Source organism: Nipponia nippon, unplaced genomic scaffold, assembly GCF_047370975.1.
Source record: "Nipponia nippon isolate SJK-2023a ecotype South Korea unplaced genomic scaffold, ASM4737097v1 scaffold_3, whole genome shotgun sequence".
In the NCBI taxonomy this organism is placed as follows: domain Eukaryota; kingdom Metazoa; phylum Chordata; class Aves; order Pelecaniformes; family Threskiornithidae; genus Nipponia; species Nipponia nippon.
In genome coordinates this window covers 112,808,093-112,830,764 of record NW_028262347.1, presented here as the reverse complement: position 1 = coordinate 112,830,764, position 22,672 = coordinate 112,808,093, and the positions used below count along the sequence as shown (strand labels likewise).

The following is a 22,672-nucleotide window of genomic DNA, read 5'->3' as shown; positions in this document are numbered from 1 at the left end:
CAGACCATCCATTGGTACTTAGTGTTTTTCTTGCGAGTTGGCAGGAAAGAGCCTCGATTGCTGTAGCTGATCCTGACCTAGATTGGTAAAAGCAGCCATCACTTAAGAAAGCAAATTTCACAACTGTAGTCACCCCTGTTCAACTGGAGCCACAGCAGAGGTCAGAACTGCTTATCTTTGACTTCTGAAGCTGAACAGTAACTCTTTCTGGGAGAAAGTGGATTTGTAAAGGCCAGTTCCTGGAGATAACGAAGTTCCGCTAAATGCGTACCGATGGCCAAGTCACACTTCAGACAGACCACTTCCATCAGTGATAGAACAAATAGCCATAGAAAGAACGGCAGAAGACAGTACAGCTAACAATGTGAAATAACTTGGGTGCTTTTATTTCAGTGGTACATACTCCTCTGGAATGTATCTGTACCCTCAGCAATATCCAATTTGTAACAAGTCCTTTGCCTGGTTTTGGAGAGGAGGGAGAGAGAATCTGTTACAAGCAATCCACTGCTTTCTTCCTTCTGAGATTTTAATGTGGGATAAAAAAAGAAAGATATAGGAGTGATTCATCCCATGAAGTTTATGTGAGTAGTATGTGGCCAGCATCCTTGAAAACGCTCCAAGTGCATTAGCTACGGGAGGTGCCTTTAGCCTGAAAGGCAAAGGAATGTTAAAATTGGCTTCTTTCTTGATGTCTGCTACTCAAATGTATCCCTCTGCCATGCACCCCTTTCTCTATTACTTAATTTTTGCCTCCTGTGCTCTCCGGTGTCTGTACTAACCTCTAGTATGGAGGAAGAAAATGACTCCCGTAACTGGTCATGTTTCCCGTCCATCTTTCTCTGCTCTTTTGCTGCTTTATATTCAGGAATGCCAACACTAAGGCAGTGATTGACTGGACTTGTATGGTTTCTGCCAGTGGCTATGAATAACAGCTTTGCTCAAGTCAGCAAATAGTTCCTGATCATCCTAGTTCTTATAACTGGGTGCCCAACTGGGCTTGATATTTGTTTTGCTGGATGTGTACAGCTTCAAGCCATGCAGTTCAAAACCAGTGGGCACACAGCTGGACCTAGCTCCGTTCACTGACAGCTCATGAAATTCATAATGCAGCGGTAGCCGGGAAGCTCCTGGGTGCGTAGGAGGCTGACCGCTGTTACGCAGCTATCCTGTTTTGTTTCTCTGCTATCCGGGGCTGGAGAACTTGGAAGTGGATGCTGGCAGAAGCGAAACCTTCTCACAAGACTGTTACTCTGTGCTTGGAGAACTGAAGTCACGTTGTGAAGTCTAAATCCGTATTGGAATTTGATGTTGATTTAAGGGGTCCAAGAACGATGGTAGAAGTACATTTTAAAAATAAAAATGTGAGGTGTTGAGTAGTGGAGAACTGTTGAGACACTAGTGGTGTCTTTTGAGCAAGTGCTCTCAATTTGTATTTGGATGTTTGTCTGTCCTCTTCTGTTTCAAAGCCAGTAGTATCTTGTAGGTGGAATTTTGCCTAAAAGTGTTCAGAAATTATTGTTTGAAGGCTGGTAGAAGGGAACTGAGAGGCAGAAGGCTTATGGTGTGACCAATTAGGGGCTGAAGAACTGGCAGCAGCGCCAATTTGACATTTCTGCTCAAGACTGTTTCTGAATAGGTGGCAGAGACACTGGAAAATCCAAGTGCAGTTTCTCATTGAAACAAGGAGCAGGCTTGAGGTGAAATGGGAGCCAAGTGCTCAGCCTCCCTTCATAAAACTGGCATTTTCAAGCTTTCATCTTGTCAATAAACTGCCTTTTCCCAACACCACATCTCTTCTGTGCTGCAGAAGGTCCTTGGTGGGCAGCAGTGCTATGAATACTGCCAGTGTTTGCTCCAGTTTATTCTGCGTTGCGTTTTGTAGTACATTTTGCTGATGATTCTCACTCTTTTATTAGTTTTCTATAGCATTCACAGGAATAAGCTGTAAATGTCATATGGCTCCTGAACTACGCTTAAACAGCTACACATGGGTTCAAGATGAGAAATTAGGTTTCCAATCCAGACTTTCCCAAAATAGGAGGAATGTGGGTTGTGTTCTGTGTAGCGTTTTTGTTTTGGATAGGAGGCTTTTGGTTAATGTCAGTCTTGGAGGAGGGGAAAGCTGTCAGATGCCACAGGATCCCAAATGCTCTTTGTACAGTGGCTACAGCCAAAGACACTGGAGTGTCAGGTTTCTGCTGAATTAGTGAGTGACTTCTTCATCATGTGGCGGCAGCATCAGGGTTTCCTGGAAAAAAAAAAAAAAAAAAGATTAAGCAAAAAATAGTGTGTCCTAATAGGAATGTGCAGAAACAAATAACATTTCCTAAGGTGCATGCACATATCAAAAAGTTAACTTGTGGCTGTTTTTCTGCTTCCAGCCTCCAAATCCCTACTGAAAACCTGACTTTCCTTTGGAGTTTTAGGGATACAACTGTCCTCTTTCCTATCAACTCCTCCCTTCTGCTTTTCGCAGGATTTCTACTACTTTACCCCATAGTAATCCACCTTGAACATCATCATGGATTTAATGGCTTCATGTGGAATATGACAACAGACTCGCTTGTGTCCTTAGTCGCCCAGGTTGACTGAACAGCCTGATGGCTGTTTGGGCAGGAGCAGTTCACGCACAGATCAGGTCTCCCTGTAGCGAAGGGAAGTAGCCTCTTCTCCCTGAAGCTTGAGTGATCTGAAGTGTGTCTCCTCATGGACAGGAGCTTACTATGAAGTGGCTTCTTTCACTGTGGCATGTAACCAAGCCATCATGGAAAATCCGGGCATTTCTACTGATGGCTTTGGCATGCTGAAAGTGAAATTCTTGGAGCTCAGGATCTTCCTCTTCCTCCCTCTCCTCTTCAAAGCCTGCAAAACTTAAACAAACAAAAAAACCCAAAAACAAAACCCCCCAAAAAACCCTAAACCCCTGAACTGTGAGTGGGATAGGAATTATTGCTGGCTTCTTTCCTGTATATCCTGTAACTAACAGGATATACAGTATTCTGAAAACAAAATGGAGCCATTCCCTCCACCCACCCCATATGATACCTGCGTCTGAACCCAGGGAGCAGATGGGCAGTACCTCAGCTGGATGGCCTGCTCGCAGCAAGTATTGCTCGAGCAGCAACCTCCCGTCTCCAGCCTTGCAGGGGCCGTGGTTATGCTGTTGGACTAGGCAGCCAGAGAAAAATCAAGATCCTAATGGAAAACTTCTTGGAAGACTGAAACTACTCCTGCACATCTGTCCTCCTTTGGAAAAGGTATTACGTGCTGAAGTTATGAAATATTGTCGGAGGGGAAAGTGCTCTCTGCTCTCCAAAGATCCAAGAGCATCTAAGTGAACGTACATGGGTCAGCAGTGAATCGTAGGGTTTGAAGAGCCAAATACCATATTCTCCCACTACGCAGAGAACACAAGCATGACTTTGCCAAAGACAGTAAGTTGATACCTATTGGCCAGGAGTTGATATCGCTGCCCAGCCTCATCTAATTTCATATTAATGTAAAAAACAAAGATTTGCTCAGACTCAGCGTGACTGGCCTCACAGAATGAAGTGGCACATGAAGATGTTTAATACAGCGTATGGCTTTCCATAGTCCATGTTTCTGTGCACTTCCAATTAATTTATTATTGTAGATGTTATGTACCCATTTGGAATCCCCCTCTGTTCATATTTAAAATTTGATTGTATTGTTAAATCACTGAGAACGTCAGGGTTTTGGGGGAGGGTTTTTTACTGACTAGCCTAGCTTTGATGTACTTGCCAAACATCTGTGTGCTTTCTATATATTTTCCCCTTGCTTTCAGAAAAAGGATGGTTGCGTTTATTTGTGGATGAAATACTTTGCTAGGAATGGCTGTAAATCTGAAGAGCTGAAAATTGTCAAGTGAACTCATAGACAATAGTAACAGAGAATAAGGAATTAAGCCTGGTATGCAGTCTGGAAAAATTAGAATTCTTCAGACTTTTTTTTTTTTTTCTGGCATGGGGATATCTAGAAATTGGAAATCCAGCAAAGCTTCTGATTTGGAAACTTGAAACCACTGCAAAGTGTGAACGTTGTGGCGAGACTAGCACAAGGAGGACTGGAAGGTGCTGGAGTTCTTGTTGGCCCAGGCTGTGCTGCATGGCAAGAGCTCACTGCTGCTAGAGATGTCTCTTCTCTTCCTAAGTCTTCTGGTGCCTCATCATATAACCTCTGATTTATATGAGCCGTGATGTTACTAGTACTTACGAATGTTAAACTGGACATTCATGTTGTACAGTTGAAAGTTTTACTGATAAATCCATTAAAAAGCCGTGGCGTATAAACCCAAAAGAGAAGCCTGGTGCGCTTCGTTTGATTTTGGCCCTTAAACTCTGATTCAATGTAAATTTTCAATTTTCATACTTTCTTGACGGACCGGTTATAAAGTGGCTAAAAGAATGCTGATATTTAATGAAATGATTAATAAGGGAACTCCATATTCTATTTTTTTTTTTTATTTTCTCATTAGGTGATACCATCACTGTAATGGCAGTTTCTAATATCTCTGTTTCCTTTTAAAAAGAATTTTAAAACCACAAAAAAGCCCTTGAGAAATGGGGCTATTTGCAGCCCTGTGTCTCTGGAGGATACAGACTCCGTAGAGGGGTACTGTGTCTGGAGTGGCAACAGCTCGATTCCAGATTCACAACATGATTGAAGTACTGGACTTCGAGGTAGGAGCTTGACATGGACATAGAGTTGTATCTGTGGATCTAAGTAAACTCCTCAAGATGCTTGTGACACTGATGACCAAGGGCTTCCTTTGCTTGCAGCTGGCTTTCTCTAAATCTGGCCTCTTATTGAGCATTTCATTGTGATTCAGAGTAAGGATGCTTTTGGCATGTTTTCCACATTGAGATTTAGATAATCTGAGTGAGAATATCAGCCCTTCAGGAGTGTTTCACAAGTCTCATTCCCAGGGATCTCCATCTGCCAGCCTGGGGAGCTGCTGGAAGTGCTCTATCAGTGCTCCAGAGATGAGCGTCACTGGTGCCTGCAGCAGTGCTCAAGAGGCATCGGCTCAGCCAAGGAATGTGCCATTAATATAGCCGGGGTGCCCCAGATGTATTTCATGTATCGGTAAAAAGAAGAGCTGTCTAATCTGCCACGAGTCTCTCCAGCCACGCATGTGTTTGGCTTGGACGCAGTCATTCCCGCTCTCGGAGCCGGAGTGTGTGTTGGCAGCAGGGAATCGTTGTCGCAGAGTAATTCCGAGCACGGAGGAGTCAAACCAAAGTTCATTTTGTTCTTTTTCTTCAAACTTACAGCTTGCTTGAGCAGGCAGGGGGTGCATCAGCTGCTTTTCTTTTTGGTGGTTCTTTTTTAATCAATACCTAATCTCTGTTTTAAAAAGTCTTTTGCTATATCTGAATGAAATGTCATGCTCCTGAGACTTCTGGCTCTGGTTAAAGACAGACATCTTGCTTGCAAAGTAGGGCTTTCTGTTGATCTCATTTTAAATGGTATAGCTACAGGCACAGAAACAATGATCTGGGGTCACACTTTGCTCACTCTTCTGCCTGTTTATTTCTGTCTCAAAAACAAATAAAAATCACTGAAGTAGTCTGCCCTAGCAATCCTTCTCAGAAGCTAAAGGCTAAAAATAGTATTAAGACTCAGTGCAGCTTAACTGTGCTGTTATGAGATGTATACCCTAAGGTATGCTAGCAGTGTTTGAAGGCAGGGCTGTTGGTATCCTTTATTCTCAACTTCTGTTGCTGCTTGCTAACTTTGCAACCAGATAGCATTACCAGCATTTCATCAAAGGAACGGTGGCTTTAAGCAGCAGATGAGAAATTCCCTGAACTCCAACCTGAAACCAGTCCCTGACCTTAGCCCAATGTTTGGGGTGGGTAGGTAAACTATATGTTAAATTTCTGTACGTATTTGGGCTGGAAGTGGGTTTTGTAACTTCTTCCTAAGTCAAAAAGGCTTCATCTCGCCTTTTTTTTTTTTTTTTTTCCCTACTTGCTATGCAATACCTGTACCCTTTGCGCACCCTCATTTAGCTTGGAGAGGAAGGAAATGCAGCATTCTCACTTTGCTGTATTTAAACCTTTGTAGCTAATTTCTTGGACCTCATCTGGAGAAGCTGCTCTGCTTTGCTGTGGCTCTGGCTCAGGATTTGAAAACTAAGCTGTGAATAAATAAGCATAGGCTTATCCAAAGGCCTGAGACATAGCTGGAAAGAAAAAGCAAGAGCAAGCGAGGCTAGAACTGACAGAGCAAAGCTGTGATGAGTTAAAGGCCTAATGGCATTGCGGTACAGGCATGGCCTTCAGCGAAGGAACAAGTGGCTCCTTGCAGATGGGGCTTTTATCTCTTAAAGATGTTGCTCACTCCTTGGCTCTGCTCCTCAGCTGAGCAAACTGCTTAAGCCTACACTTGTCTAGAACATGCAGTCTGAGGGCATTTCACTGTTTTCCTGCTAAATACCTTTACTGCATAGGAGACTACAGCCTACTCGGGTAATCCAGGTCAAAAAAAAGTTTCTTACTTTTATAAATAAATAAATTGTAGTGTGAACCTTCTCATAATTGTAAAAATAGAGGTGGAAATGGCATGAAAGTTTATTAACTCCATTCTTTCATGGCGGGGAGGAAGCAGCGCTGGCAAGCACCAGAGCTGCCTCTGGACAGGACAGAAATGGAGAGACGGCCTCTTCTCTGCTTGAAGATAGATTCAGCCTCCTCCGACTCCCATGTTGTAGGGGGCTGCCCTGCTGAGGGAGACGCAAAAGTGGTGAGAAAGAGAAGTCAATCTGTTAATGGTTTTGTCCATCCTATTTTTTATGGAAAAGAGATACCAGGAAGAAAAGGGGCGGGGGGGTGGTTTCTGCATTTTCTGGGAAAGCAGCAGGGAGAAGAGGCAGTTCCTGGAAGTAAGTCATAGCCATGCTGGCATCTGTAAGTCACATCAGCAAATGCATCAAACATCATATCGAAATCCAAGGTTACTCTAATGAGTATTGTCTTCTCTTTAGAGATCAGGACTTAAAAGAAACAAATATGAGCAAAATTGACTAATTGCTTCTTGGAGTAGGAAGGTGGAGAGGTGTTCTTGAGATCCTCTCCATCTATCACACCTCATTCATTGCATCCGAGTACAAGCAGATCACATTCTCTTATAGGGTTAGATATTCTCAGGCTTTAGAAGGTGCAACATGAAAATACGGCTTTGCATTTTGCTCAAACTAGAAAAATTGTCATGAAGTTAAACCATGCTCTGAAATTTCAGTGGTTGTGATGCTCAAGGCTTTGGCTTGGTCCCTCTGACTTCACTTGCTGATGTGATAGGCTGATGGAAATATCTGAGACATTGTCTGGATCATGCGTGAGTTTTTCTGGGACTCCTGGATGGTGTTGCCAAGGTACATGTAGAAGCTGAAATGGCAGGGAAAATTGCAAAAAACAAAATTAAAATCTAACTAGACAAATGTTGCAATGTTGAATTGTTCTACCTTCCTGTCACCTAAATCTTCACCAAGCATCTTGGGACACAGGTTAAACATCTGTATGATAATTCCTCCGATACTGGTGGCTGGTGCCTATGTTTCTGGAGTAGCCTCCATACTGTAACTTCAGCTACGGAAAAAAGCTGTGTTCCTTAGAATGAGTAGTCTGGTAAGGGTTATTAGGCACAGTGTTGGTGAGTTGGGTGACGTGGCATTAATGGCCTGTGAGATGCAAGAGGGCAGACCAGATGTCAAATATCCTTTGAATCTTCATTTTCCTTCAGCTTCAAGTGTGGACTAGCAAGTAGGGACATAGGTTAGAGTTGAGATGGTACATGTTGGCAGATGACCAACAAATCTAACCTTTTGTAGGACAGAGAATTAAGCCCTTAATTTTAGCACCATGTAAAGCTGACTTCCAAATTTTATTAAACCAGTTCCACTTATTGTTTGGCATCTGGATGAACTTGTTCATTAGCAGGGCAGATAGGGAAGACTTTTTTAAGAAATAAAATTAACAAGTTAATACTGGATAATTAATACTAACTAATAATTACTATGAACTACTACAAGTATAGTGTGACCATTACCAAAACAAGTACAGCAAAAAGCTTGTTTTGTGCTCCCAGCCCATGCTATGTGTGTTGGTACCAGGCAACCCTGCTGACTTATTAGCCACTGGTGACAAATACATCAGGCAAGGAAAGCGTGATCTTCATGAAAATGGCCTGTAAGCACCAAAGAGCTGTGCTGTATCTTATCGTGGGGTCAAGGAACATCAGGAGGCAGTTTTGAACATTCAGGAAGTGTCAGTTACTAGCCAGAAGCTTGACCAAGAAATTCATCAGAGGACCAGTGTGCCTTGGAGGTGGCTCCCCTCATGCCTGGAGTGGTGAAGGTCTCTGCATAAGTTAGAAGGGGAGTTGGAAGTGATGTCCATCCTTCCCAAAGAACATGTGATCTTGGTTGCCTTCTGCAGGCTGCATTGCATGATGTTTTGCTGAGCTGGAGTCTGAGAATTTTGGGGGGGGGGGTGTATTGAAGAGCCCATGGAAACAAGGGGTGTGGGGGGTAGATCTCCCTGAAATGTAATGGGAAATCCCCTTCCCTAGTAGGGATTTAGCGGCTACAAGACTGTGCTTTCTACCCAGGTTGGGTTCTTTCCACTCCATAATCCTGGCCCACAGCCCTTATGAGGGAAGCATGCCAAGGAAACTTCAATTCATTAGTCATCCTAAAATGTGCTAGTAGTCCAATTGGTCTTGCTGGAGGTGCACTGTTGCATATACTTCACGTTAGTATGGCAGTGAACTCCAACTTATCCTGACAAATGTGCACACATAGTCACTAAATGGAAAAAAATTTCAGGCCATATAAGCTTTTGTTAAACCATAGCATTCCAACACTGTAATTAGTATGGCAGCTAACAGACCTATTCAAAGACTTATTTACTATCCAGGCTGTTTTACATTGCAAGAGCCATGCTTCTGTGATCTCTGTTTGTTTTTTATGGCACTGCCTAAGGCCCAGCTGGGATCAGGGTCCTGTTGTGCTAGACATTTAGGCCTTGTCTCCAGAGAATGGAAGTCTACATAAGGGACAGACAAAGGAAACACTGTTCAAATTTGGGTGGTGGGGGCGGGGAAGGGAAGTAACTAAGACTGGGAAATTGGGGAGGGAAAAACTCCTCCCACGAAAAGAATTGGTCTGGTTCTCAGTTCTCTTACAGAGAACTCCCCCAAAGCTAGGCCAGCTCCCCAGCAGCCACGCCATCCTCTTCCTCAGCTTGCAGTGAATGTGCAGCCTCCGTGCTCCATCACTGACCTTTCCCAAAATAAGAAGGGGAAATCAATGCATTTGGGGGGAAGAAGGGAAAAAAAGAAGGCAGGGGGAGGAAGGCCATCAATCTGCCAAGAGTGAGATCCTGTAAAGTACAAGGTTGCAGAATGCATGAACTCAAGGTTTTCTATGATGGTAGCATCAGAGTGATCGGGGAATAGCAGTTGCCTGTGCAAAGAAAGGAGCTACATGGAAAGTATAGCGCTTGCAGCAGAGTCTGGCCAGGGGTAGTTACAGGCAGTCCACCGTGTCCTCTTTCAGTTGCCTTGTACTGGGGAGAGGGAAGGGTTTAATCTTGCATGCGCTCATAGGGTAAGCTTAAGTGATTCCCTGTTGAAAAGATAAACACTACGCCTCTATATCATCTGTCTAACAGGTTTAGGTAATCCCTTACTGTGCTGCTTATTTAATTTAAATGGTGCTGTATTGTATAATGCATGTGTGTTTGTAATGGAGGGTCTGCAAATCTCAGCTTTTTGCCCAAGGACGGCATTACTCTTGCCCTTGTTTCATGGTTGATTTATTCTTAATGGAAAGGAATAAGCCTCACAATGATATATTTGTCTTGTCTCAGCTCTGTGAATTGCATGGAGATTGACAGCTCTTCTGTATCTCACATCATTAATTTGCCTTGCTAACCTTTATTTAGTGTCAGAAGATCAGCCTCACATATTATTGCCAGCAAATCTGTGCTTAGTGCCTGCTCTGGCTTTGTTTGATTAAGCTTGAAGAGACAGAAAGGAGAGTCAGAAAATGAAAATGTTTAAATATTGGGACTTCGACTCATTGCACACTTAACGGTGCCTTTTTGGAGGCAGACGAGCAACTGAGGCTCCCGGCAACCCAGCCTTTCTCTATGAAGAAGGTGTTAACAGGAATGTTGCTGTTGATGTTCCTATAGTGCAAGACTTACTCAGTGGGGTGTTTCTAGTCTCTTGAGGCAGAGCAGTTCTCTGCTCTGAGTCTAGGCTGCCTTTCCAGTCTGTGAGGAGCACCAAAGGCTAAATATCAGTCTTTAAAGTCAGCATCCCAGGTGAGACAACCAAGCAAGCTGCAGAGAAATCACATGCTTACTACCACGTAGCAAAAACCCTGCAAAGATGCTTGAGAAAAGTGTGTAGCCTTCTTATCCAGAGGCTAGGCCAGAATGAGTAGAAACAAATGCTTAGTTACCCAGCTGTGTGCAGAGTAGTTTTTGCAACATAAGACGAGTGCTTTTTTGCTGAGGGGGGAAAACAGGCATCTCACCAGAGGTTTTTGCCCCAGTAGCTTTCCTATATTCACCTTCTCCTCTTATGCTGCTGATGCACCTTTTTGTTAGAGCCGATGGAACCAGATACCCCAGTAACTCCTGCTTGCTTTTTGGAAGTCTATGTGGATGAGCTCAGGTGTCCCCTTCTGAAAGGTGAATGTCCCCTTCTGTTTCCACCTGCACAGGCTGTTCTCATTGTCTGGGTCTTCATGACAGATAAAGATAAAAGGCACATCTTTTTCCCCATTTTTTTTTCTTCTTTCGGTTTTCCATAATCTGCTCAAAATGGGGCCAGTTCAGCTTCCTGCTGAATAAAATACAGTAACAAGTCTAAGCTTCTGAATTTTAGAGAAGCCTGGAAAAACCCTTCAGAAAATACTGAATTGGGTTTGCAATCTCTTCTGGGGAGTGTCAGTAATACTACTTGCCCATGTATGTCCTTGTTCAATCCAATGTAGGTCATTAATTGGCAGCCCGCTAATGCACGGGCTGCTCTTGTAGCCTGCTATTCATCACTCTGGTACTCATTTCCGAAGCTGTCATTTCCTGCAGCCTTGCGCAGGCAGCTCTTTGAGGCTCAGCTCCCGGGGTCACTGCAGAAAGACGGCTTGAATGGAGCTCAGGAGAAAAGCAACGAAGCGGTGTCGGAGGGAGAACAGAGCGTTCGGTTTGGCTTACATCAGTGTTTGCGATAACGTACCATCTGGGCTGCAATCTTGCCAGATCTAGCTAATAAATAGAGCTGGACAGAAGTTGTATTTGGACAGCAGAGCTTCAAGGAACAGCCAGGATATGGAAATGGCAATTTGTGAGAGGGTTATCCGGTGCTGCTCTGCACACTGTGCTGGGCACCGGCAAACTGAGGTGCCTCCATTCCTTCAGCAGGAGTATTGTGGTTCCAAAGGATCCCATAAAAGCTGTTTGTAAAAGGCAGCGGTTTTAATCTGGTGACTCAGCTGTGCTTCAGACTGAACTAAGATCATTGTTTGGTTGCTTTATCCTCTGATTTCTGCTGGATATAGTATAGCCTTTATTCCTTGCTTCAAGCTCTTGTCCAGTGTTGCTCTGTTCTGTCCTGAGATAACCAAAGTCTGCCTCAGAGGCGGCAGCTGTATTTTTGGCTGAAATATGGGATTCTTGTATGATTTTTGACTCTAGCACCCGGAGTGCTGTTTGGTACTCTGCTAGGATTGTTCCTAGTCCACCGTCTCTTCTTCCTGATTCTGTGTGGTTTCAAGGATTTCCCATTCCTAGTAAGCAACTGACACCACATTCTTAATAGACTTCAGAGTAAGAAATTAAAACAAAAGTGACTTTTGTCAATCTGTGCAGGAAGTAAATATTGGCTACTCTCTGCTGCCTGCGAAGGCTGTTTCCTATCAGCTGGGGCTGGGGGTCTGTAACTTTTTCAAACCACTAGGAAGTAATTTGTAATCTTTGGACAAGATTACTATGAGGCCCATTTGAAAGCTTATTCATGTTTTCCTATAGAAAGCTTGGACACAAAATGTGTTTGCTTTAAGATTAAGTCCTGTGAATGTAAAGGAAATTACTTGTGAGCTTGACTGTTGCACCCTGTTGGCTGATCACAGAAAACACACAACCCCACAACTGGTAATGACTAATAGAGAGTCTCCGTTGGCTCCTGGGGCTGAGCTCCGCATGCCCCGTGGGGCAGAAAGCCATCTGTGCATGCCTTTGCTGTAATCAGTTGTTTGTGGCTCTTGAAAATCTGCTGTAGGAGCTGGCTGTGCTGGCACGGCCTTTCTGAAGGCGGTGGGTTACTTGTCTGCTGCCACGGGCTGGGTTTGCCCACCTGATTTCTATATATTCTGCGCTGTGTGCTGGAGTCCTCCTCTATCCGTGTGCCAGTAAACCCACTCATGGTTGGGAGCTCTTGTAAATTATTGATTTATTTAAACGTGATGCCTACAGTATCATTTTGGCAGGTTCATTAAAACCTCGGTTCTATAGATTTCAACCTTTAAATGATGGGCTGCTGGAGAGGAGGTGGGGGGACAGGCTTTAAGGGGGATGGAAGATGGATTTATTGCTTAACTTTCCTACTCGAGCTACCTGTTCTTAACAGTAGAAACACTAAAGGAGGTATAGGACAGAAGTCCTTTTGGAAGTAGAAGATGAAAGGCTCTGGGCCGTAATTGAACATGGAGACAGGAAAGTGCCCCATGAACTTACGTGATCAGGGAAGCTGTACTGAAAGACATTAGCAGCAGTTGGTATCCTCACTGCTCAACTTCTGGGACCTACTGAAGTAAAGAAAACTTTGGGGGAAGGGAAAGAAGAAGGGAAGATACTGTCCAGTACCACTTGTTGTGTCCACAGAGACCTAATGCACAACTTTTTATACTGGCTGTTAAGTCTGTGTGTCCTCTAGCAATCTTACCTTGCCTTGTGGTTACTAAAATCACAAAGGCTTCATCTTTGAAGCATGCATGTAAATCTATCACTTTCCAAGAGAAAAAAAGGTTGCAAGAAAAGCTGAAAATTGATCTGTAGTACAACCAGAACTTGAGGTCAGACAGGAAATCCTGTTTCCAAGCAGATCAGATAAAAAAAAGGAAAATCTGTGGTCAGTAGACAGGTATTTTCTGTAATAACTGAGTTGGTACTGTGGGTTGGATGGCAGGACCACGTTGGCCAGTATACCAGTGCAAGTCAGTGAAAGCCACTGGGCTATGGGTGGACCTTGTTTTACTCCGATTACTGTACAGTACTCAGCATTCACAGGCTAGCAGCTGCAGCCAGGCTGCTTGCACAATCTAGTATGGCCACCTAAAGATAGCTTTGTTCCTTGTCGTGATTGATGAGATATTTCCTCTGAGTAAAGCACTCCCTCTCTTAGTTTCTTTTGTTCCTATACTGAATAAAGACTGTGAGTCGCAAACATGTTGGGCTACGTGGAATGCAGCTCACATTGCACAGACAGTTTCACCATTAGGTGTTCTTGAAATCAAGTAAAGCAGGAAGGGAAATATTATTTTAAATTTGTTTTTAGAAGGCATTAGGATGTTTGAGACCTGGCAAACCTTTTTTTGCAACTTCTTGGGTGCTGACTGGCCTGTAGAACCGGCTGACTTCATTGCTTTGTGGATCCCCTAATTTCAGTGGTCTGGGGATGCTGGCCAACACCTTGGGTATGTTGGCTGTGTGCGGTTTGGAGTTGGCCATGGGCAGGCTTAGCAAGTGGTGCTTTCCTCTGCTTCTGCCTTGGGGAGCCCAGGGTACTTGACAGTTTAGGGGAAGCTGGTGACCTGGAGTATGATGGGACTTGATCTGGGATTTACAGGCAATGTCCAGGACTCTTCCATAGCTGTTAATGTAATAGGTAGTGCATTTACTCTCTTCCTTTAAGGACACAACTAGTGTAACTTGTACTGGATTATATGATGGCTTTGTGGATGTACGTGCTGGTTCTTGAAAACGTGTTTGGCAGATTCCTTCATTCCAGCTGTGTCAATACACAAATCTGAGGTCCTTTTTTTTTTTAAACAGGGAGGGGAAGCCCCTGGGTAACAATTGGGCCATAGCAAATAGCTGCAGATACAGCATGTGGAGTTTGTAACTATCAGTTTGTGTTATCAGAACCCAAAGATAAACTGTGTGCTTTGCTTAAACAACTCCCCCCATGCATATACACAAGTCACAACTGTAATAAGAGATAAATATATAAGTATTTTGCCAAATGTGCACCTCTGGAAGGCTTGTCACCTACTGGCTTATAAGATTTGAACAAATACAGTAATGTGGTATTTCCTAGTTGTCTAAAACTCTGAAAATCCATCATCTCCACTAGTGATGTAACCCATAAAGTATTAGAGCTGAGTTGTATATTATCCAGTTTTCTCTTTTCCCATGAACTTTTCCCATGTTCTGAACACTTCTACTTTTTCCAGAAGTTCGAGGAAACATGGTTCCAATCCCAGTAGAAGACTAGGGTAATACGTATTTGAATGCAGAGGTCAGGGTGTGAATTTCCACATATATACGTGTGTGTTTGTGCATATAATATGATGTGAAACCAATCCAAGCAAGCTAGATGTTTAAGCCAGAATCTGAGATGCACTTTGGGACTCTGTATTGAGCACTTATGTACACACCTAGTCAGCTGCTTTTGGTCCAGGAAAAACCTGTGTGGCAGCAATAACTAGGATATTTATTCACATGTTGTGGGCCCTCTGTGCCAGCCAGCTGTGCAACCATAGGAACTAGAGTACAGCAGCAAAGGGATATGGTAACAGCACAGCTGAGAAGTCTCCATCTACCAACGCCACAAGATTAGTAGTAGAGGTGGAAGAAGACGACAGACTGGAAGCATTAGGATAGCAAATCCATAACCATATAGACTTGAAACAACTAGTTACCTTAATAGCCAGTCATTGCAGGAAAGAAATCTGTTCTCTCCCTTATATGTTACAGCACCCAAGCTCTGGGATTCACTTCTATTTTCCTTGAACTCAGTAACACCTAAAGCAGTGCAAGGAATGCAATTCCCTGCGCTGCTGCTGAGTCCTAAGCATTTGCAATTACTATCAAATATCGGTGGAGAACAGCAAACTGTTGTTTCAGCTCTTGGCCTTTTGTTCCAACTTTTAGCTTCATAAGGCCAAGTGCTGTTCTGTTAATAGCCAAAAAATGATATCAACAGAGTTCAGCCTTCCAGAAGTCCCCACCTCCTGCTCTCCATCTTCCCCCTCACCTCAGGAAGCCCTCTTCTCAAGTGTTGTTTCCATCACCAAATTAAGCAAAAACTGCTGCAGCCTGTACTCTGATGAGAACACAACTCGGCTTTCAGACCATCCTCCCTAAGGAGGGAAAGAAAAGTGTTTCTGGGGCACTCCATGTGTGCTTTGGGTTGTCAGGGTTCCTGATTGATGTTCTTAAGGTTGGGTTGCTATTATGTTTTTATAGGGACTCCTGTAAATTTTAGTTGAATGCTGTGAACCTGTGCTGTGGATCTTCATTGTCTTCAAGTAGGATGTCTGCTACAAGCACATCTTTCTTCCTCGAGCATGTCTTTGTTTCAGCCCCACTTCCATCTTTAAAATGAGGCAAACATTGCTTCGTGGTTGAGTGGTGGCTGCAGTGAAGTCTGCAGTGCACACAGGCTGGGAAACATTATGTGTTTAAAGATGAAAGCTGCCTTTAATATTTCACCAACTTGAATAATTCATCCTGAGACGACAGCCTTAGTCTGCTGTGGAGTGACTCATGCACAGACTTCTGTACCCCAAACCATAGTCAGCTCCATGCTAGGAAGACCTCTTGCATGTATCTCCATATTTAAAAGAAAGATGCCTCTTCTGTGAATCGTAAGGACAAAATGCTCAGAAATCGGACACTGGCCTTCATGTGAATTCAATGCTTTCACTCAGTGCCTTTGCCAAGTGTGTGGGACTGCAGGAGCCTTTTACAGAGAGCAGAGCCAGCATGTACAGTGATAGCATCTAACAGCGTACGGACACTGTAGTGAATTTTTAGGAAGTGGGTGTGAGAATATGCTTACTGCAGAAAATCCCTCTTGCAAAATGCTGCTTCTGGTGCCTTTATATTTCTGCTTCTGCATATTCTTCGGAGGTCTGTCCGAGGCAATTATGACTGACTTCCCCATGTGTATCAAATATACACGTACTGTGTGGGAAGAGCTCTAGAGGAGTGGAAAAAGCAAGCACCTTCATCTGCGCAGCAATACTCTTACCTTAGCTGTTTTTTAATGAAACAGATCACATCTCTGAAGGAAACTAATCAGCTGTTGGCACAAAAACGTCTGTGTGCCAGGTCTGGAAGTGACCTGAGTGCATCTAGTACTGCTTTGTAGGACAATTTAAGTTGTTGGATCAAAAAAAAAAAAAAACCCTCAAGAGAGAGTTCCAAGGCAGAAGGACTTTAAAAGGGAGCAGGTCTCTGAAGCCCAAAGAGCGCATGTCAAATGTACCAGACTGCTGCTTGAGTGGGCTTTTTCCAAGACTCTTGAGAGGTGGAGTGTTATTTAAGTATTTGTTTAGAATGTCTAGTCCACTCCTGCAGGAGAGATTCCCATTCCCTTTTACAGTGTTGCTGTCCTTCTTGTTTACTTTAGTTAAGGTCATAAACTGACAATCGAAGTCTACAGAGAAATTAATGGCTGAGGGGAGAATTAGAAACTAACGTTCAGCATGATCCTTGCAATTTTTTTAAGTGATTTGTAGCATCTTATGATTAGGCAGACTTCAACACGAACAGCTAGTTTTCCTGTTGGTGTGGAGAAAGGGACGATATTGAAGCATGGATGGGTGAGGATGCATGTAAACATAAGCAAAACTTGCGTAAAAGATAGGCCTTTAACTATGTTCTAGTAGTTTCCCATGGTGTGGGTTGTGGATAACAAGTGCTTAATTTTGTTGCTTTTTTTTTTAAAGCCTTTTGGGGAGAGGACTGGGAATACAATTAAAAGCAAGAACATGATTTTTAGAATCAAAGTATTTTTGTCATTTATTCACTCTGCAGTGTGACCAATCTATTTTGTAGTCATCATGCCGTGTGTATGTATGTGTGGCAAGTGGAACCTTTCATCTCTCAGTAACTGTTATAGCTCCATGCTGAAAATGCCTGAGAGTTATCAGAGCCTAGATGGACTCTGAGTTAGAGACATCTTGGCTATTGCAGCTAGGGATGCTGACAAATGCCAACTAAAGGGTCAACATATGTGGGGAGAAAATTGCACTCCTAACTTAAAAATTCATATTCTTGGATTAGTATTAAGGCAGGGTTTGGAGCAATGCAGCAAAGCTCGAGCTGAGCTTGGTCTGGGTGCAGTGGCTACAACTCCCTGTGTGCCTTCTGTGAGGCTGAACCTCCCTTTGAAAACTCATCAGGGATGAGTGCTGGTGACTCTCGGTCTAGACATCCATGCCACATCAGCTTTAGAGTTGCGTTTTGATGCCTGAGAGATGGGGGCAGCTGTAAGGGTTAACTCAAGCTGTAAAGCACTGCCTAATTTTTACAGATGGTGTGAATGCTAGATCGAACCTCAGACTGGCTTGGCAGTGCACAGAGATAACTTTACATAATTCCCTGCAGATGTTGCTGCAGAATGGTTTTAATAATGAATTGTGAAGTTGAGCTCAACTCCAGCATAGAGGGAGGACTCAAAATAAATGCAATGTTTTGTTCTGTGTTTCAAAAGCAAGTTTTCTAACAACGTTTCTGTGATGCTCTGGGTTGGGAAAGATGGCAGGGGAGGGGACAAGAGATAGTTTGCGCCATTATAGCCCTGACTTTCTGCAAACAAAGGCCAATCTGGCTAATGTGTCTGCAAATCATGAACGCCCGTGAACCTGGGGGTGGGCGGGAAGGGGTGGTGGGACCAAATGGCAGCTGCCCTAATGCTTCTAATGAGGGGATGGTGCAGAGCAAGTACTTCATGATCAACTGGGCAGAGTTCTGCAGTTTGTGGCTGTCATGCACGGACTGCATTGTGGAACTTGTCTGCACATCAGCCATTTTCTGCTAGGAGTCTGTCAATTCTTGCACTATGCTGTAATTTCCTTTCTGTAGGGTTATGGCTTAGATGTGCCATCATAATTTAGATTTTCACCTCATAAGGAGTGAGCTGCCTCCACAATGTCTGCTCAGCCACTTCTAGACCTTGCACATCTTGCTTGTGAGCAACTGTTTTTGACTTCTCTGCTGCTGGGAGGTGCTGCTGGAAGCTTCTCAGGCTTCTCAGTTGTTCAGTCTGTTTAAGTAAAGCATAATTTTTTTCTGTAGACATGCTATTCCAGTGAGCTGCATTAAAGCCTTTCTTTTGTCCTTCTGAGAAGCAAGCTCAAAATGGGAGAAGAGAATTTCAGAGTGGCGCTGGTTTTCTCTGAACCTGGACAGATGCTGCAGACTTCTTGGTAGTTGCAGAGGTTTCTTGTTTGTAATTTACCCTTGCACATAGATCATAAAGGAAATCGTTAGAAAGAAATAATAACTTTCATGAGCTCTGTGGCAATTAGGAGCTTTAATCTTAGTATCGGCATGAAGAATCAAAGCAGCTTAAAACCTCACTTAGACTGTTGCATGCTCTGTCTGCACATTGCAATGGATTTGGCTGAGTTACTTGACTGTAACCTACCTCAAATGGGACTTGACCTCCAAGTGGTGTGTGGGAGCCTGTTCGTAAGATCAGTGGAGCCATGAGGTCTCCCTGCCAAGGCTTTTCAGGGGCTGGGAATGGCAGTAAGGAGGCACAGTGATATGGGGGGAGGCATGTGCATGCATGCCCAGGCGTGGGGGTGAGGGGTTGTCTTTTAGTAGGGAACCCTGTTTAGATGGATGGAGGCTCAGCTACCCTATGGCCCCAAACACAAGACCTTAAACTCAGCTCCGAAGCCACGATGCAACTCAGTGAGCCAAACCAGAGGAGCTGTATTGCAAAATGGACTAGCGCTGGGTTGGCGTCAAGGCTGTGCAATCCAGCCCTCCAAAGACGATTTTACCATGGTTTGAATTTGGCCCAAGCACACATTTTAAGTGTAGGCAAGTCCTTTTTGTGCAATTGTGTTTAATTTCTTTGTGAAGAAGAGTTTACATAAATTATTCTGATCTAATTGATATCAGCTGAAAGCCAGCTTCTGACATTTTGTGCCTAATTATAAGTGTATGTTAAACTGTGTTTGCTACGCATGTCGATGCGTTACTAGTAAAATAAGGAACAACCATGAAGATGTGTTTTTGAAACAGTCTGGCAGATCCTGCGTGTTCACTGCTGTGGGCTTCGTGGCAGGAGAATCCACCTCCTGCTGAGGAGGAATAACTAAATTTAAACTTTCCAACCATGAGTCTTGTGAAGCAAACTTTCCAAACCTCTGCTGGGCCAGAAAGTCGAAAGCCATGTCTGAGTTTTGAGAGTAAATAAATAGAGCAGCTGTGTGGTGGCGAGTGAGGGGTTTGTTGCTTGGGGAACATTGTCTGCCTGCTGCAGGCCCCAGGGAGGAAAATGAGGGTTTAGCTACTGTCCTCTGGTAAAATCTTCCGTGACAGAATTTGGAAAAAACTTGGGTGACTTTTAGCATGAACACTTGAGCATTTTTTCAGTTGGTTTCTCTCTCTCCCTTTTTTTTTTTTTCCTTTTCTTTTTCTTTTCCTTTAAAGAAAGTTGCATGTTGCATGGTGGCAGAGCCCAGTGAAGCCTCCCTTCTCCTTGCCGGGCCCAGGGCTGCGGCCTCCCAGCTGTGGGAGGGCTGCATGGCCATCACACAAGCCTGGGCTTTTCCCCACCATAAATTTAACTAGGTTTTGTGCCCTGTCTATTTACAAACCAAGCTGGCTTGTTTCTGCCTTTGCTCATTACAGGCAGGCTTGGGAGTCTCCTGTGAAATTTGTTGGGTTTATGACAGCCATTAAAGTCTGTAAGCTGTTTTGAGGTGCAGGTACAGAAATAGCTATTTTTTTTCAGCTCTCTTTGGGGAGGCTGAAAGGCTGGTGTTGAACAGTAGTTTGCATTGTCCTGACAAAGCAACTTGCATTTTTGGAGGAGACTAGGAAATTGTAGAAAGCAATAGAAATGGTTTACCTGCTTGGCTTTTCATCGACCTGTATCTTAACCCTGACCTTACCTGCATGGAGCAGAATCTAAGTTGTGCTCACATCTGAGAGCAGCAAGCTCTTGGATGAGTGAGTCTACACCAAAACCAGTGGAGGATTCAATAAATCAGTGTAGCTAAGCAAGAAAAGAGACAAGGATAGTTATGGTTGGGATGCATTTAACATAAAGATGGCTCACCTATAATTTTATTCATCCATCCATGGATGTGACATAAAGGTTATATCTGTATAGTTGGTGAATACTTAACATTTTTGTAGATAGTGGTAGAAACTTGGATGTTCAGGTGGGAAGGCAAATAACTGGTGCTTATGGCCTGAAGTCACATTTCGGTTAGCATTTCTCTCTTATTTCTGTTCTGTGCAATACTTTCCAGCTTCCCAGGGCATTGAATTCAGGTCATGTTTGTTAAACACCAGCTGTGGTGACAAGTGCTCTAGAAGCACTTATTATTTTGTATCCTGTTTTGAAATCTGTGCTCTTCTACTAAAGTCTTTCCTATTTCCATCTTTTGACTTCTGTGATACCTCATATTAGGATTTGGGCAATGTTTGTGCTATTTCCCATATGTTCACATACATATATAAACACATACAGAATGTTTTGATACTGTAGATGTACATGTTGCCGGACTTGCTTTGAGAAACTGAATTGGAGAACTCAAATCAGAGTTGTCATGGATAGACTTCAGGTTTCTCAAAATAAACTGATGTTTGCTCCATTGCAGCCTTTTTTACATGAGGCCTGCCTGCACACTTGTTTACCACTGTCAGAGTATCTGATAGAGATGGTATAATAGGGCTAAACCCCCTCTCCTTCTAAGAGGCTGCAGAATAGTTCAAACCTGCACCAAAGCTGCTGACTCCGTGCTTCCTTCTCAGCAGCATCTTGCTTTTCTTGTTCTTCTTAATGTTGACTGAGCAACTTCTTTTTCTTCTTTTTGTAGGTTGGTGGTTTGTGAGCACAGCAGAGGAGCAGGGCTGGGTCCCTGCTACGTACCTGGAATCCCAAAATGGAACCAGAGATGACTCTGACATCAACACATCCAAACTTGGGGAAGGTATGGAAAGCTTTTTGTTATCAAGGGGAGACTGGTATTCACTTGCTTCGTGCTTTTCCCTCCATAGGAAAACTTTGAAAACTCTTGCTGCCACTTGCAGCTGTTAATCCAGTGCAGTAACCTCTTCTACCATCTTGTATCAGTAAATAAATTGTTGCAGAAGAAATTGGAGTGAAGTACCATGCCTGTAATCCCTTTGTGACCAGCTTGGGCTGTCAGTGGGACAAAAGGTTCAAAAGCTGAAACGATGCTCATTTTAATACCCTTAAAAAGCGTACAAACAATTTATGTGCAAGCGCAAGCAGTATGTTCTGGTAGAGGTCTTGGACTCTCATGTCCATGGAAGGAGAGAACTTGCATGGCTTGTTTGCAGAAATTATACAAGTGAAAGCTTTTAACTGGAAGAAGATGCTTGTTAGAGCCCAAGGCCATTAAAACGAGTGAGATTTACCTTTAATGGTTGCTTCTCATTACAATTTGTTTCTCATTACGATTTTTTTTTTAATTAATCCTTGAAACTAGTTTCACTGCTCTTTGCTGTGGTCTATGATTGTGTGGAAAGGTAACTTTATTTGGTGTGGTCTCATTCTATTAAAACTGAGATGCCATTTGTCATGAATATGTATTTAGCTGCACTGTTTTTTTGGCTAAAGATGCTTAATTTAGGTTCCAGAAATGGAATAGTACAACCTCACATGTTCCTCTGTTCCATTATGAAAGACTAACCACATCTTAATGGACTTCTCATGTAGCAACTGTGTACAAAGGACACTTATTATGATTTTCTCCATTCTAATGAATCTCTTGCTAAATTTCTAGGTGCTCTTGACGTGGTACTTATGTAAAACGTATGTGGAAACTCAGCTGACCTTTCCTTAGCACAGGCAGGAGGCTTAGAGATGTGTTGGGGTGACCATCTGCCCATTAAGATAGCACACAGGCAAAGCATAACTTTTGTGCTGGGCCCCAAGGGTGACATCTGTGGCTTATTGAAATCTTTGGCTCTGTAACTCATTTTTCTCTGCTCAAAGCTACCCATATCCTGGGTCACTTAGGGTTTAGAGACAGACTGGCTGTAGACTGGTAGGCCAGGAACCAGTCTGGTATGATGCAACATCTTAGCAGATGCAAAAGCAGTTAGTAAAATTTCCCTGTTAGTAAAGAACAAAAACTTACTGCTCTTTTCTGAAAGAGATAAAGAATGCCTTGTCTGTTGGTCTGTAGCTTCCTCCCTTTTCCTGACTCTTAAATATGGTGCATGCTTGACAGCCTTATTGCTTAAACTGCTTTCGTTTCAAGCTCTCCTCCGCCTTTCATGTTGCCCTCTGGAGTGTACTCTGCACAGGGCTGTGGCCACACAGCAGTCTTTCCTGGGTAATGGGATATCCATCAAATGTTCCTTATCTTTCTCCTCTCGGTCCCCTTTAATCCATTACACTGCTCTCCTCAGCT

At 43.4% G+C, this 22,672-nt stretch overlaps 1 protein-coding gene across 9 annotated transcripts in view; it reads left to right on the top strand.

Annotated features, from left to right (window-relative positions):
• The window catches only part of SH3PXD2A (SH3 and PX domains 2A), a 273,771-nt gene that overhangs the window by 213,960 nt on the left and 37,139 nt on the right, over positions 1-22,672 (top strand). For all 9 annotated transcript variants that reach the window (XM_087765178.1, XM_087765179.1, XM_087765176.1 and 6 more), the window contains one exon: positions 21,107-21,220. In XM_087765178.1, coding sequence (XP_087621304.1) covers positions 21,107-21,220 — 114 coding nt within the window. The remainder of the gene's footprint in view (positions 1-21,106; positions 21,221-22,672) is intronic.